General features: G+C 34.9%; 2 protein-coding genes across 3 annotated transcripts in view; one reads left to right on the top strand and one right to left on the bottom strand.

Moving 5' to 3' along the window:
* Window positions 1–12466, top strand: part of LOC128997283 (facilitated trehalose transporter Tret1-2 homolog) — a 48820-nt gene extending 36354 nt beyond the window's left edge. The window contains exons 9-11 of the mRNA XM_054422908.1: window positions 4283–4594; window positions 5644–5752; window positions 11629–12466. Of these exons, the coding sequence (XP_054278883.1) occupies window positions 4283–4594; window positions 5644–5752; window positions 11629–11942 (735 nt within the window). The 3' untranslated portion in view covers window positions 11943–12466. The remainder of the gene's footprint in view (window positions 1–4282; window positions 4595–5643; window positions 5753–11628) is intronic.
* The window catches only part of LOC128983202 (facilitated trehalose transporter Tret1-2 homolog), an 86782-nt gene continuing 82751 nt past the window's right edge, over window positions 12188–16218 (bottom strand). Inside the window, exon 8 of one of the 2 annotated variants that reach the window (XM_054402403.1) lies at window positions 12188–12633. In XM_054402403.1, the coding sequence (XP_054258378.1) occupies window positions 12254–12633 (380 nt within the window). In that variant the 3' untranslated portion in view covers window positions 12188–12253. Of the gene's footprint in view, window positions 12634–15751; window positions 16182–16218 lie in introns of those variants that run through there. The other variant, XM_054402405.1, reaches the window with a different exon arrangement.

Genomic DNA, 16218 nt, shown 5'->3' with positions numbered 1-16218 from the left:
TTCAAAGTATGGAAATACGGAGGAAATAAGATCTTCAGTTGATTTGACTAGCTTGCAGAAATTTCCCGGTAGTTCAATTATTTGCTGCTCATTTATTAGAATCTTACCTTCACCTATATTTTCAGCAAGTTTAATGCAAATTCGCCGGCATTGCTGTAATTGTGAGAACCCGCATGTTTTCTGGTTTTGAGGAACATATTCTTGAAGATCACTGGAGTTGTATGACAATTCTCGGAATATTTAGGAGTTTGCTTCAACATTAATTTGAGGATTTGGGAGTCCAAAAAAACTCAGTTTCTTTCCACACATTTCAAAAACCTTTTTTTTCAATTTCACGAAGTGCCTCATCATACACAATATCATATGCCTCTTCAAGTTGAAACCTGTGCACAATATCTTCAGACATTTGGATTCAGAATGTTTCCCGAGTTCTGTTGGATTATACATTCAACATGAACTTAGCATTAAGGAGAAGAGGTAGTGGACGTGCGAGGGTGATCTGTATTGTACTGCTTCTTCGAGTGTGTTCTTCCATATTTGGTAATCTTCTAAAAGGTTTGTTTATCCACAGTGAAAAGACCCAGAATTGGCTTATGATCTGTTCTAATTTCAAAATGCCAACCATTTAAGTAATTGTGAAATTTCTTAATCTCTCCAATGATGGAAAGTGCTTCCCTATCTACTTGAGCATATCTTCGTTCTGACTGACTCATTGTCCTGGAATAAAACGCAATTGGAACTTCCTTTTCCCCTCGAATCTGACTAAGCACACAACCAATACCATAAGGAGATGCATCACAAGTTAGTATAAGATGGCTGGAGGTATTTTAATGAGCCAGTATACTATCGGAAGAAAGGAGCTTCTTTGAAGCATTGAAAGCAATTTTATGTTTTTCTTCCCACCGCAATTTAACATTTTTGTCCAATAAGCGATGTAAAGGTTCTGCAACATTGGCTTTGTTGGGTAAGAAACAGTGATAGAAATTGAGTAACCCTAAAAATGCCTGCAGTTGTTCCTTGTTAGTCGGCTCAGGAGCATCTTGGATGGATTTGACTTTGTCCGGGTTAGGACGAATCCCGTCAGAGCTCACAACAAATCCCAAGAAGTCCACTGATGTAGATAACAAAGAACACTTTTCGCTTTGGAGTGTGATTCCTGCATCTCTAAAACGAGTGAATACTTGTCTTAATGTGGTAATCAATTCATGTATTGTTCCTGCTTTAACCAAAATATCATCAAAGTAAGGGATTACATTGTCTAAGCCCAAAAGCAAACCCTCAATAAAATGTTGAAATATAGATGGAGCTGAGCTAATACCGAATTTTAGTCTTTTTGGTTTAAAAGCACCCTTGTGTGTGATTAGTGTCTGAGCTAGCGCCGACTTCTCGTCAACAACCAATTGTTGATAAGCTTGGGCTAAATCTAACTTAGCAAAATATTTTCCCTTGGTTTAATTTGGCTAAGAGTTGAGAGATTGGTGGAATAGGGTACAGATGATCTTGGATAGCTTTGTTTAACGTTACCTTATAATCACCGCAAATATGTATTTTACCATTGCTTTTTACTTAAACAACTATTGGCGTGGCCCAATCCGAGACCTGAACAGGTTCTAACACTCCCTGATTAACTAATTATAGCTCTTCTTCTACTGGGGCCTGCATTGCATACGGTAAAGGGCGCGCTCTTAAGTGAATTGGGTTATAATTCTGGTCAATTTTCAGTTCGATTGGAGGCCCTTTATAACACCCTAAAGAATTTGAAAATACATCAGAAAATTCACTTTTCAGATGTTGAACATCCAGCTGGGCTTTACTTAGAACATCAGATTCATGGCAGTTGAGTGAAAGTTTACTTCAATATTAAGACTTTTTAGCCAGTTACGCCCCAATAAACTATTTCTATTACCTTCAGTTATGGCTAACGGAAGGAATCCATTGAACTTACCGTATTTCACATAAACATTAGTCTGACCTAAAACACTTACAGGTTTACCACTGTAATCCTTAAGTTTCCAGGGAGAAGGTTGCAGTTTACAGTTTTTATGAGAAATTTTATTCCATATAGTTCCCCTCCTATGATAGAAACACCTGCACCAGCAGTGACGTAGCCAGGGGGGGGGGTCCTGGGGGTCCGGACCCCCCCCTTCTGGTCTTAAATATAATATATATTTTTTTAATTAAATGTAGAATTATATAATCTTACTGTATTGACGTTGGGGTTGATTATTTTCAATGCCAAGAGAGCTAAAAAGACCGTTTTAGGGTCTATATTTTTAAAAATTTTCCCGGACCCCCCCCTTTACCTGGACTCCCCGGTCGGTCGACCCCCCCTATTTTGAAATCCTGGCTACGTTACTGGCACCAGTATCAACTTCCATTAGAACTTTGTGATTACAATTAATTATTAATGTGTAATGACAGTTGTACACCGTTCCGGAACTTTAGAGCAATTAACTTCCTCGACGTACTGAGTTGTTTCGTTACTTGATTGAGGTGGAAACGTTTCTTCTTGTTCACAATTGGTTTCCTCTGACAAAACTTCATGAGCCCGTTGTCCCTCTGGACGTACTGAGTTGTTTCGTTACTTGATTGAGGTGGAAACGTTTCTTCTTGTTCACAATTGGTTTCCTCTGACAAAACTTCATGAGCCCGTTGTCCCTTTGATCCGTGTTTTTGGTTGAAATATTCTTTGGGGCATGGTCTCCCTCCTTTACAAACTCGTGCTAGATGCCCAATTTTCTTGCAAATATTACAAATAGTCTGAAGATGGGGGCAATCCCTTCTAAAATGTCTTAGTCCACAACCAAGACAAACATTAGGCGTATCAGAGTGAGCTGGATTGTTGGTAAATGCAAATTTCCTGTTTGAATGGTCAATTTTATGTGCATTAGCAAAACTTGAGCCACTAAAAGAAAGTTCCTTACTTTAAATTTGAAATAATTCATTTGACTTAGCTGCAGTAACAATATCCTGAATAGTAGGTTTTTCAAGATTTCATTTCTTAACTCATCACTCCTACAACCAATCAAAATTTGCATAATTAATTCCCTATCTAAGTCTTTGAATTCATAGTTCACAGCTAATGTTCTTAGCCGAGAATAGAAAGAGTTAAACGATTCTGCTTCTGCTTGACGACACTTCCTAAAATTAAATATTTCAAAAAGGATATTTTTGGTAGGAGCAAAATAGTCAGTTAATAATGTTATCACATTTTTGTATGTTATTTCATTAGGTTGTGGTTAGCTGTCAAAAATGTAAGCCACATCCTCACCAGCTAGATTAAGTAGTAGTGCAGTTTTCCTTACATCATTGGTAATGTCTGCAGCTAAAGCATACCTCTCAAATTGCTTAATCCACGTACCCCAACGCTGTGCGACACTTGCAGGATTCGTATGAGGGTCAAAACGATCAGGCTTATTGAGATCCATTATTCAATATCCTCGTCGCCAATTTAGTATATTGAAGCATAATTAAGAAAACCAAATTTATTGAACTCAGACTAAACTAAAAAGTAAACAAAACATAATAATATAAACAGTCATCAGACAGATGTTATAAATAAAACATATGGACTTATTTCTTGATACATAACACCTACCTAAATACACTTTTCACCACACTATGATGTTTTTGCCTGTATTACATACGTTAATTGGTGGCTGAAAGTTACGTTTTACTGGCCATGCCAGCTGTCATCGTAATTTGGGGACCGAGCAGGTTTTTACAGCCCGGGGCCGCAAAATCAGCTGTCCGCTTACTTACTTATAACATGAATGCATTATAAACACACAATCAAAACCCATAGCATTGCAATAGAATTGTGTTATTGTCACCGTTACCATGCCGTTACATAGCAACTATTTATTTGTATTTTTGCTGATTCCTCAAATTATTTCTTCACATAACCTTAAAGTTGTGGTTGTGTTGACTATCAGTGTGCATTATTATAGTGGTGAATAGTGGTTATAGGGTATAGTGTGGTGAAAAATAGCGTTCGTACCACGGACCGAAATGGTTTTGCAGCTCTCGATCGATTTAAGTTCTCGACTTTGTCTCGAACTTAAAAACTATCTCGAGCCGGCAAAACCTCATTTTCGGCCCTAGGTACGAAATATACTATTACATGCATCTCATTTCCATATAAAAGTAAGAATGAAAATATTTTTGATGTTTAGGTAGAAGAAATTTTTAGATGTAAGATATTTGAAGTAATGTTGGGTGTTCATAACATTCAAAACACTAGCTGGTTATCCTGTATGTATTTGGTTTCCCTCTGTTACAGGAATCTGTGGAAGAGTCAAAGAAATCCAAGGGGACGTTTTTTGACTTGTTCAGCACCAGGGGCAGACGCATGGCCTTGCTGCTGTCAATAGGATGTGTATTTTTCCAGCAGCTCAGTGGCATCAACGTACTTCTGTTCTACTCCCAGATGATATTTGAGATGGCTGGCCAGATGACACTGGACCCCAGTGAGTCCACCATTCTTGTGGCTGTGGTGTTACTGTCGGCAGCCGCAGCAGCTGTTCCTCTTACTCACATGTTTGGCATTAAAATAATGCTTCTTGTCTCCGCTCTTGGCATGTCATTCTTTCTGGTAGGTTTGGTTACCACGATAGAATTTTCCCTTGAGTACAGAATGACACAAATTAAACATTATAAATCTGTATTAGTTCTGTTGAGTCAGTCGTAACTTTGGAGACATTGTCGTTAAGGAAAAAAATTCAATAGAAATGTCTGATGAAGCTCAACTGGCCAAGTTAAATTGGAATTTTAACTTATAAATCCAACTGTTTGGCAAAACCCCAAGTGTTTTATCGATACAAAAGCTAATCAGTTGCCTCTGAAAAACCAAGATAAAATAATACCCATTATTGGGGTTTCCTGAATGGCAGGTTTAAACTACTAGGAATGAATCAATTTTCGTTCTTATATATTGCATTTTCATCCTTATCGGTTTTAATGGGTAGTTCAAAAGTTCCTTGTTCTTATATATCCTATATTAGTAGCTTCTGTCTTTGTAGAGTAATGACTTGGATGGGTCAACAGCCAATGGTCCTTCAACTAGTTATACTTTAACTCCAGAATACCTCACCATTCTCATATTGAACCATACAGTAGAATTAAAAATTACGTCTCTAATATGATGCACACTTTGTATTGATACTATCGTTTCCTATTATGGTTAATACTGAACAAAATATCACCGAAAAGTGTATTATTCAATAATCCAGGTAGAAATATTATTACTTGATATAAATATTTTTTTCTACATTAAAAATCAACAACAAAAACTTGCAAAATTACTACTTATAACAAAAATCATGTAGATATAACCATAGGATAATTAACCAACAGAAGTAGAATTCTCATCCCATTGTAAATTTTTAATCTTGTTTTTCGTGTCTAGTTCATGTCCGGTGACACTGATCGCTAGTGTCGACGAAATGTTTTTTTCTATTATTTAGGGTAAATTCCATGAGTTGTGCTTTACTGTAGGGGACGAGTTATTGTTTATGCACAATAAAATTGGCTTCAGCTGTTGTGGATGAGAAATCCACTAAAGGAGTATGTTTTATCATTGACTATTGGATACTGAAGGTTTTATCTATGATAACCATTGAACACAGCTTGATATATTTTTAGGGTTTGCTATCATTGTATTTCTATATACTGGAAGAGGGAAACGATACATCTAGTTACAGTTGGTTGCCAATTGTTAGCGTGATTGGTTATGTCATCATTTACTCATTTGGTAAGTTGGTAAAATAATGTGTGTGTGGTTTTATTTAAATCTTTTGTTTAGAAATTGAGTTTTAGTTTTAACCATATATTAATGGCCAAATGTCATGGTATCAAGGGCGGTCCCAGGGGGGGGGGGTCAGGGGGGTCATGACCCCCCCCCCAAAATATTGTTTATATACATAAACTATTATACCAGGGAAACATTAATAATTTTTATTGCAAATCGTTTTACCAAATTGAAATTTGTTGTAGTCTTTACACTTGTAGCGAACGAAAGGACTAATTACAAAGTCTAACCTAAAACTTGGGATCGTTCAAGTCTGATTATGTTTTTGTACGTTATGAAAAGTAGGGAAGATCGGCAGAAAACGGACGCTTTCAGCCATAATTTTTATTGCAAATCGTTTTACCAAATTGAAATTTGTTGTAGTCTTTACACTTGTAGCGAACGAAAGGACTAATTACAAAGTCTAACCTAAAACTTGGGATCGTTCAAGTCTGATTATGTTTTTGTACGTTATGAAAAGTAGGGAAGATCGGCAGAGAACGGACGCTTTCAGCCATATATGCGGCAACAGCAGTGTCCGATGCTGACATTCGACGTTCGGCTGCATTCTTCTTCTTATTTAATTTTTCGGCATTTAATATTATAATTCATTTTAACCCAGATGATTGAAAACTTGAATTGGGTATTGGATAATAAAAAGAAAAGAAGTTGTATCAATAGTCAAAGTTTGAAAGGTAGTTGAATATTAATTTATCTGAGTTCAGCGTTAGGAATTTGTAATTACAGTAATGTAATTCAATGATTACCGTAGCAAATTTCAGAACTTTCAATATTAAATAGTACTGTATTCATTTTAGAGCACCTGATATCATATTTAAGAATAACACAACCCATTTGGCATGTTGCTAGCGACAAAACAACAACAAAATGGTAGTGTCTCAGACTTAGATGCGGAAGGGACGGATTTAATTCCCGGCACAACCACAAAAACGTTGCACAAAAACTTTATTCTCACGTTGACCCCTTGTAAAATGCCACTGGCACTGGTGTAGAAAAAAATGAGAACACTGAGAACCAATTCTTCAAACAGTAGCAATGACGGGACGCCGACGCAACGTTAGTTGGGTAGTGTACTTTGTATAGGTTGCTTACTGGGCAGGTATAATGCAGTCGTGTTTGGTGCAAGTTCTTAAACACTTCTTAGATAAAATAAGTTCTCTTTTTCGAAATCTTGGTCTGATTTTGGACATTTTCTGTTTAGCATGCACATCGGCACCAGTTGAAAGGGTGTTCTCGCAAATCAATAATGCTTGAATTTGTTGTAATGTTGCGGTATTCCTTTGATATTAAAACCACAAGTCTCAATAATGCAAAAACATGACATTATACAAGTTTATTTTTAGACATTTCTTTCACCTTTAAATAAACTGGGAAGGTTGAACACATTAAACTAGGCCCTTAAAATAGCTTAAAAACCACTCATTTTAGCACGTTATTTTCAAATTTTTTTCCATACCCCCCAGGCCCCCCGGTGACCCCCCCCCCCCAAAATATATGTCTAGGACCGCCCTTGCATGGTATACATATAATTTACATCTAAATTCTAACAAACAAATCCTGGAGCAACAATCACTAAGATTGAGATGAAATTTATATTTATACAGGGGTGCTCATCCCCCCCTAGACTCATGACGCACCCCCCCCCCAATTAATTACCAGCCCCCCCTCCATAAATGAGGTACACAAAAAATGTGAAACAGTATTCCCCCGCCCAGCATTATTTGTAAAACTAGTTTTATACATTTTTTGGATATTGAAAATTCAAACCCAGTATTATATATAAACTAGTGAACCCGTGCTGCTCATCGCGCCGCAAAACAACATATCAATTTAGAAAACAAATCCATCGTGTTATATATTGATTCTAAGTCGAAAATAAAATACAGTAATGAATGAAGCCTTAGATGGAAAGTAGAGAATCCATTTTCTATCCTATTTTATTTACAAAAGTACTTCCTTGAATAACTTACTAAGTTTTTAGTTGTGAAATCAATCACCTTCAGGAAAATTACCCTGGTCAGAATTTTCCGCGATGAATATGGGTACACCATCAAAATATGTAGCCCTACTTAAAGCAACATAAAGCCCATGACTGAAAACTGGTCTGGGTAAGAGCAGTGCTACTCTTTTAAGTGATTGCCCTTGTGCTTTATTGATTATCATTGCAAATGATAAAGCTAACAGAAATTGGCAGCATTCCATTTTAAATGGTAAGTTTGTTTCCAACGGGCACATTTTTATCCTCGGAATCAAAATATGTCCCCTGTCACTTGTTCCAGTTAGGACTTTTACATTCTATTAAATTGTTAACCATTTTGGCCACTTGGAGTCTTGTTCCATTAATGAGGCCCTTCTTGGTGTATTGATATTCCTCATCAATAAAACCATTGCCCCGTTTTTAAATCAATCTGTGTCTTGGCAATCCACCGACCTCCATATTGTTTAAAAACTCTGCTGGGCATTCTAGATGGGCGTTTAAATTACCTCCAAGCAAACTATAAATGATTTCGAATACTTTGGGCTCAGCTGGCAATTTTTTCAAGACTTTGTTGTTGATCAAATCACAGTCACTGTTTTTGGAGCTATGGCTTTGTCTTTCATTTTGACCATTTTGTATACTTTCAACGACGTTTGGTTGGATGAAATCATCAGCGCATCCAACTCCAAGCATTTTTGCTGGCAAAATGGGGAATCCATCAGCTTCCTATCAGCTTTAGCCTATTTGAACTCTTTAATTTCCTGCTCGTGTACGTATTGCGTCATGAAGTTTCATATATAGCTCTGCTCGAAGTTTTGACTGTTCCCTATGAATGAAACCGAGACGTTCACCTTCAATTCTGGTAAAAATTTCCACTATATATTGAAGTTTAACCTTACCACCACAGCAGAATACTGAAGCCTAACAGATAGCCTGTGGGCCTCCGGTGTGTAGTTGTCGAGTCGATCCCTCCATAAGGGAAAAGCAAGGGATAGGCTATTGTATCAAGACCTGAACAATGTGCAGCCAAATCTTCTGGGGTCCCATTTTTAGGATAGGTACACAACAAATAATTTAAAAAAATTTGTATAGCAACAAACATGAATTAGTAGTATAGGATTTGTTTTGTTTTGTTTTGATTTATAAATAAATTGTCTGGTAGATCAGCTGTTTCGTGTCAAATTTATGAATGTCAAAGATTTGTGATTTTAAATAGGTATTACAGTAGCCTACAGTTTTGTAAATCATGGTAACTTTTTCTCAACTAAATTTTACTATTCCCAGCTTTAAAATAAAGTAGTATGATCCATTATTAGTATACTTTAATATACATTCGTTACCAAATTTGATAACATTTAATATACATTAACAGTCATAATAAACACTAATTTTTTATGTAGTGGACTTTGACTATTTTCAACTAAAAACATATGTTTTTATAAATTAAAAATATCTCCCATGTTATCCTTATGGAGAAAAAACTGACTTTAAGGGCCTCTGACGCCCTTACCAACGACTTTATCAAAAATCTAATACCGTTGGGCACAACTACACGTTTTAACCTTTATTTTGAGACCTCTAACGTCAAAATTGGGCAAATAATAACGGAGGAGTTCGATTAACAAAATGGCTTAGCCTATTATATATATAGAAGATAGATAGATAAAGTTATAGAGAACTCCACTACTGAACTGTGAGAACTGTGTGTGTCTGTATACATTGCTCAGAATTAAACATATTTTGGGTTATTTTTACGTTTTATGCATTAAAGAAGTTGAAACAAGTCTTATCAAAAACCCAATTTTGTGTGGTTTTTTCAAGTTTTTAATCCATGTTTACTACAAACGTCATTTATGAAATACTAATAATCTGTTAAGAGAACACGTCATATATGAAATTACGAACAGCTGTTTTGATAAAGATTCCTTTTTCTAGCTGTCACTTAATATGTTTACATAAATAATGTTGTTTACGAATACTGTGTAGGTCCTAACCATTTCCGATCACGTTTGTAAGCAAATCCAAAACCAAGTGAGATTAATAACCGTGTGGCTTACATAATGGATTTGATTTATCACTGATACTAATATGTAACTGTAAATTAAATGAAATAACTAGCCATCATCCAGGTCGGGAACCGGAGATTCTGTGTGTATCAAGCTGTAATTGAATTTTGATTACTGGGAAAAGACCGTGAATCAGTGTTATACAGGACTAGAAAACTTATCTTTCTATATAAATAAAATTAGAGTTTTATAAGTCACCTCAATTTAAGGAATTTTTTATTGCCAGAATATCTACATAGCGTTCGTAACCTTTGCTTAACGAATTGTCAGCGTCTTTCTCTTCATATAACAACCCCCTCTCCCTCCCACATAACCGTTTTTGAAAAATCACAGCTCCTTTGATGAAAATGAAATGGAAAAATTACTTCAACTTTAACGCTTGCGCCAACAATCGTCTGCTCCGTTTTGATTTCAGATACAACAGCTGGGGAATGATGACGATATAATGCCTAGTAAACTGTGATTGAGTGATTAGTATAACCATGGTAACTATAGTAGGCTGTGATTGGGCAACGAGTAAATATGGGCACTTGTTGAATTTGTGTTTGAATATTGAAGAGAACCCTAAGAAAGAACAGAAGAAAAAATATAAAGAATAACAAAATTGTTCTCGTTACATTCTTTTTAAGAGTGTTTTTATCATCTTGAAATATTTTACACTTTTGTATTACTTGTCTATTAATTCCTATGTTGTGACACAGCACCTACCGGTAGCCTATCTGTCTATCATGAGCAGTAGCTTACAAAACTTTCTAAGGTTTAATATTTACCTTATTTGTAGCAATACAGTGTTTGGCTAGTTATTAGTTGAGTTTGAGTGAGCTGTAATTTTAAACGTTGCCATTTATACAACTGAACCAAGATAAATTATTTGAAATGTCATTATTGCACAATAATAATGATAGTGCAATATTGAATTTTGTTGATAAAAATGCAAATTGTTTTAATACTATATTGGATTAGCCATATTTTTCATTCCCCCCCCCCTTTTATTATCACAGGTAATCGAGTATAGGCTACTTGATTGTATTTTAACGAGCTTTATGTCAACAAAGCGTTCTGTGCTAAAGTCGCGGTGTAGCTGGACTGTCTGTACCACGCGTTATCTTTATCTATCACAGCAGTTAAGCCATTCATGCCCTCCCTCTTAGATCTCACGTCTTGCTAATCTTGAATAATAACTTCCTACACGAATCCTAAACTATCCTAAAATCCTATTTTAACTAATTGAATTCAATAGTATAACTATTGTCATTAATTAATCGACTTTCTATCTAGTGACTTCGTAATATATTTTTGATTGTCGTCACGTTGAACACTGTTGCAATTAACTTTAGCCCCCCCCCATTTTAATTTTTGCAACCCCCCCCCAAGAATTTCAATGACGCAGTCTGTGTCACAGCCCCCCCCCCCTTATGGGCACCCCTGATTTATAGTTCAAATCTATACCATCGATTTAAACATTTCAATTTTAAACTATAGGATTAGATACCCTATCTTAGGGAAGAGTTTCAATGTGTGATATACTCTACTTGATCTAACTATGATAATTGTTACATTTAACAATTAATTAACCTCATCTAGCTAATTTAATGTTTTAGTAAAATATGAATTTCCAAAAAATAACTTTATGAATTTGACTATACCTTAATCAATTTGCACTGCTAGTGTCTTATCAGAAACATAAATTTGAAAATATAGTGCAATCGCCTCTGTGTATTAATTATATCTTTTCCTTTAAACAAAATCTTGACTGTTGGTATGTTCTATTGCAGGGTTTGGTCCACTCCCTTGGGCTGTCATGGCAGAAGTCTTCCCACCAAATGTCAAAGGAATTGCCTCTGCTGTCACGTCATCAAGTTGCTGGGCAATGGGATTTGTTCTCACCAAACTGTTCCCTATTTTATCAGAAAAAATTGGCACACATTCTCTTTTCTTCTCATTCTCAGTGTTTTCTGTAATTGCTTTTTTCTTTATACTAATTTTACTACCTGATACAAAAGGAATGCCTCTGCAAGAAATACATATCATGTTAGAGGGATCTCAAAAATCACAGCCCGATCATCAAATTACAAGTTCAGATTTGTAAATAATGTACAAAATTATTGTTGGCTAAGACGGATATATCTGCCAAATCAAATTTTATTTTCTTTATAACTTTAGTTCAAAAATTTGTTCAGCACTTAGGAAAATCTGTTATGATCCATGAATAATTTCGAGCAAAATAAATTCAAAACATAACCACTTTAGTTTTTGAATTTTGGCAACAACAAAAATTAAGCTCCAGCCCTTGATTTAATTTGGCCATGTATAAACAATAAACAAATATTCCTCCATCAACTTTTATTTTTTACATTATGATATTTTTTACTTTTTCAATACACACATGTAAAACAAAGTTTAAGAAGACATAAAATACTCAGTAGCTTTCCTTGGACCAAGCTCAATAGATTTTAGAATCTCGGAGGCAGATTTATTTTTAGTTTCTGGTACAAAATTGTACGTGAAAATTACACCAAGAAAACATGATGTTGCAAAAAAAGCAAAAGTTGCTGAATTTCCAAATAAGTCAACACTGCCAATAAAACTCTTTGTGATCCAGAAAGTTAACAAATGTGTGTAAAGGACAATGAGGGAGTTTGCCCAGCCTTGGACAGACCGAGGGCAGAGTTCAGCTACCATGAACCATGGAATGCAACCAAAACCAATACAAAAACCAACCATGTAGATACACAATGCAGTAACTGCCAGCAGGCTCATCCCTGGGAGTAAAGTGGGACCTGTAAATACAGAGAAGATTAGAAGTGTTTGGCTGGAAATTAACTCTCACCTTCACTACTGGTACAGTGTACTCACAGAGGACCTATACTGTTGTTGTATTGCATTACAATCCACACAATGTAAATGTTTATTTTGACACCACAAACATTGAGTGCTTTTTCATATATTTGCCTGTATGTTCATACATTTTTATTAGGAATTGACATCTTGATGGAGCCCATTGTGATGGTTATCAAAAAACACTCCTTAATCCAGCAGGGCACTGCCAAGTTTGTAAAAACGCCAGTTTAGTGGAAGATGATTACTAAAAAATAAGCATGATTTTTCTTTGTGTTTATTATATTACAAAAGATTATTATTAAAAATACCCCCGCCGCAGCAAACCTGCCAACTGAGCAAATTTCCATTTGTCTCAATTTATATTCAATTAAATTAAAATAACATTAGGTTTAACGAGTACCTAGGTTTGCTGCTACAAGGAAACTAATAAGTGCACTTTTTGGTAAAATATTAATAAGTATAAGATAAATAAAATTCCAAAGTTTGATCAAAATCTTACTCATATTAGGATGTCTGTATGTAATAAGGGCATTTAGTGTACTAAAACAAATAGGTTCTGATCACATGCAAATAACATTGCATCTTAAAATGAACTAGTGTACCAGTTGCTCTAATTCAAGCAATTGCGAAGTATTACAGATGTTATGTTAAAACGAATAACAGATGACTGTTATTTATGAATTTATGAAAATTCTGATGACTTCAAAGGACTCAAATATTATGGAAATTCTCACGATGAACATAACAGTTCGATGTAATCAACATTTCTTGTAAATATGTTATCACTTTTCAAAAGCTGATTTTGTTTTTTTGTGTTTTTTACAAATGTTTCCCACTCATAGCCGCATTAGGTCGTCCTTAACAACATCCAAAACTATACACATTTTTAATACAACATACCTAGATAATTTACACATTGACTGTTTACAATTAACATATGTTTTTCTTCTCACTTTTAATTTCTGACAACAGTTGGAGTTTCATAACAACGTTTGTTTCCCATGTTAGTCTTATGGAGAAATACAAAACTTTAAAGGGCTCCAGGGCCTCACCCTCTAATTATTTCCCTAAAAAGAATGTTTCCTGCACAACTTCACCTTACACTCTTTTTAATGACAAAAAAACATGTCAATCGGTTCAGTAGTTTTGGAGGAGTAATTGTCACAAAAAATCTGCTTGCGTATTCAATAAGTACTAGTGTACCTTTTGCTCGAATTCGAGCAATTGCTTAGTATTAAATGCGTTATTTTAAAACGAATAACAGTCATAATTTCTGATGACTTTAAAAGATTCGACACAAAGATGATGGAAATACTCAAGATGTTCATAACAGATCGATAATCAACATTTATTGTAAATATCTTATAATTTTTCAAAAGCAGAAAAATAGTTTTTTAGTGTTTTTACAAAGAGCCTTACTCATAGCCGCATTTGGTTGCCCATAATAACGATTATCAATTTAAAAAAAGCATTGTTTCTATTTCTTCTCTTTGGTTTCTATGACTTTCCTATGTTTCCATAGTTTGCAAATTGGCTCTTTCAATTATCACTAAGAATTGCAGCACAGTGTTAATTCAGTTTTCATTTTAGTATATAAAATTATCCAGGCTGTCTCGCGATTTCCATTGTAATATTTACGCCAACCCAAATTCAAATAGTAAATACTTAATTTCAACCAAGTCAGTTTGTAGCAAACTGTTAAATTAGAAAACTTATTGACTGTTTACAATAAACATATGTTCTTCTTCTCACTTTTAATTTCTGACAGCAGCTAGAGTTTCATAACAATTTTTGTTTCCCATGTTAATCTTATGGAGAAATGTGAAACTTTAAAGGGCCCCAGGGCCTCACTCTCTAATATTTCCCTAAAATGAAAGTTTCCTGTACAACTTCACGTTACGCTCTTTCCAATAACACCAAAAACATGTCAATCGGTTCAGTAGTTTCGGAGTAGTAATTGTCACAAAAAAACCTGCTTGCGTATTAAATAAGTACTTTTGTGGTCGTCCTGTGGTCGAAACTCGACCAAATATAATTAATGTACAGACTTCTCTATTTTCTCCCCACACTGTAAATAAAATATGTAATTGGAATTTCTTCCATTTGTTTTGATTTTCTTTTTACATTTTGTTGTTATTTCCTCACCCTCATGGCAACCCATATGGTCCACGTTAATTTTTTGAAGTTTTCAAATTCATTTTTTGTGCCCTTATCAACCAGGGCTCAAAGTTTTAAGATTGAGGCAAAGCTCAGGTCGAAAAATGTGCGAGGGTTAAAAAGACACTTTTTGCTTGTGTGATTAACTATATTTTTCATCATATATTGCACCATTTCAGCAAACTAAGTTACAAAACAAAGTCTTTTTAGTAAATAAACACACTGTAAATAAAATATGTATTTGGAATTTCTTCCATTTGTTTTGATTTTCTTTTCACATTTTGTTGTTATTTCCTCACCCTCATGGCAACCCATATGGTCCACGTTAATTTTTTGAAGTTTTCAAATTCATTTTTTGTGCTTATTTTTTAGCCTATTTTAATTTATAAAGGGATCCTGCACATCTACAGGCAAATATATTTCTAACAGCATGCGTAGATATTCCCTGCGATGCACACGAGCTGAGAAAAAGGTTTTAAAGAAACATGCTTGCCTTATTAATATATAGATAGATAGATAGATTTCACTATAAATGTAAATAATGCTGGGACCTGGGACTGTACTTCCATTGCATCATGACCAACATTCACCTGCGTGTTTGTCACTTGGCCAAGTTTGTTAAATTTGTGTATTTAAATGTTTTCTTATTTGTGTAATTATTTATTCTGACAAAATCATCCACTGATGACAGCTATTTTATCTTGACGCTCTACAACCTGAAGATGTGCCCCAGCGGCATGAAACAGCTGTAGTTATCAATTACTACATCAAGGATCGTTTGACGCAAAAGGTAACTTAACAATTTTATACTTTTTCTTTCGCCCAATTTTAATCCTAATGATACATTAAAACCATTCCTTGCTGATTCATAGTTGTTTTTAGGTTAATTAAACTCAAATGTATACTAATCTGTATTTATTGTATTTTATGAACATAAACAACATTATACAACTAGACAAAAACTTTCAAGCAATGAATTTTATAGTTTTAGATATAGCCTAAGTGTTAAGGTTACTTGGTGACTTGCACCTAGTTTCAGGCACACAAAAATATATAAAAATGACTCCAATGAAACAACAAACTGAGAAAAATCCAAATATAATTGAGTTGCCTATGACGATTGAGAAAATTATGTATACTTTCAATATGACAAAAGAGAAGGTAAATGAATATATAACTGCAATTGATGTTGCCCATTTCTGAGCTTCCCGTGGGATAATTTCTCCCACCATGAACCATGGCAAGGTACCCAGGCCTATGGTGAAAGCATAGAAGTACACACACATAGATACCACAGGAACCCATGACCACTTTGGATGAACATTCAAAGCTGAAACATTCCAATACTTTTATTGGTTGTGGATTTG

This window comes from Macrosteles quadrilineatus, unplaced genomic scaffold (assembly GCF_028750875.1).
Source record: "Macrosteles quadrilineatus isolate MER2022 unplaced genomic scaffold, UCM_ALF_1.0 Scaffold_1__1_contigs__length_201487025, whole genome shotgun sequence".
Taxonomy (NCBI): Eukaryota; Metazoa; Arthropoda; class Insecta; order Hemiptera; family Cicadellidae; genus Macrosteles; species Macrosteles quadrilineatus.
Note: the sequence above shows the minus strand (reverse complement) of the source record. Positions and strands in the feature narration are given on the sequence as shown.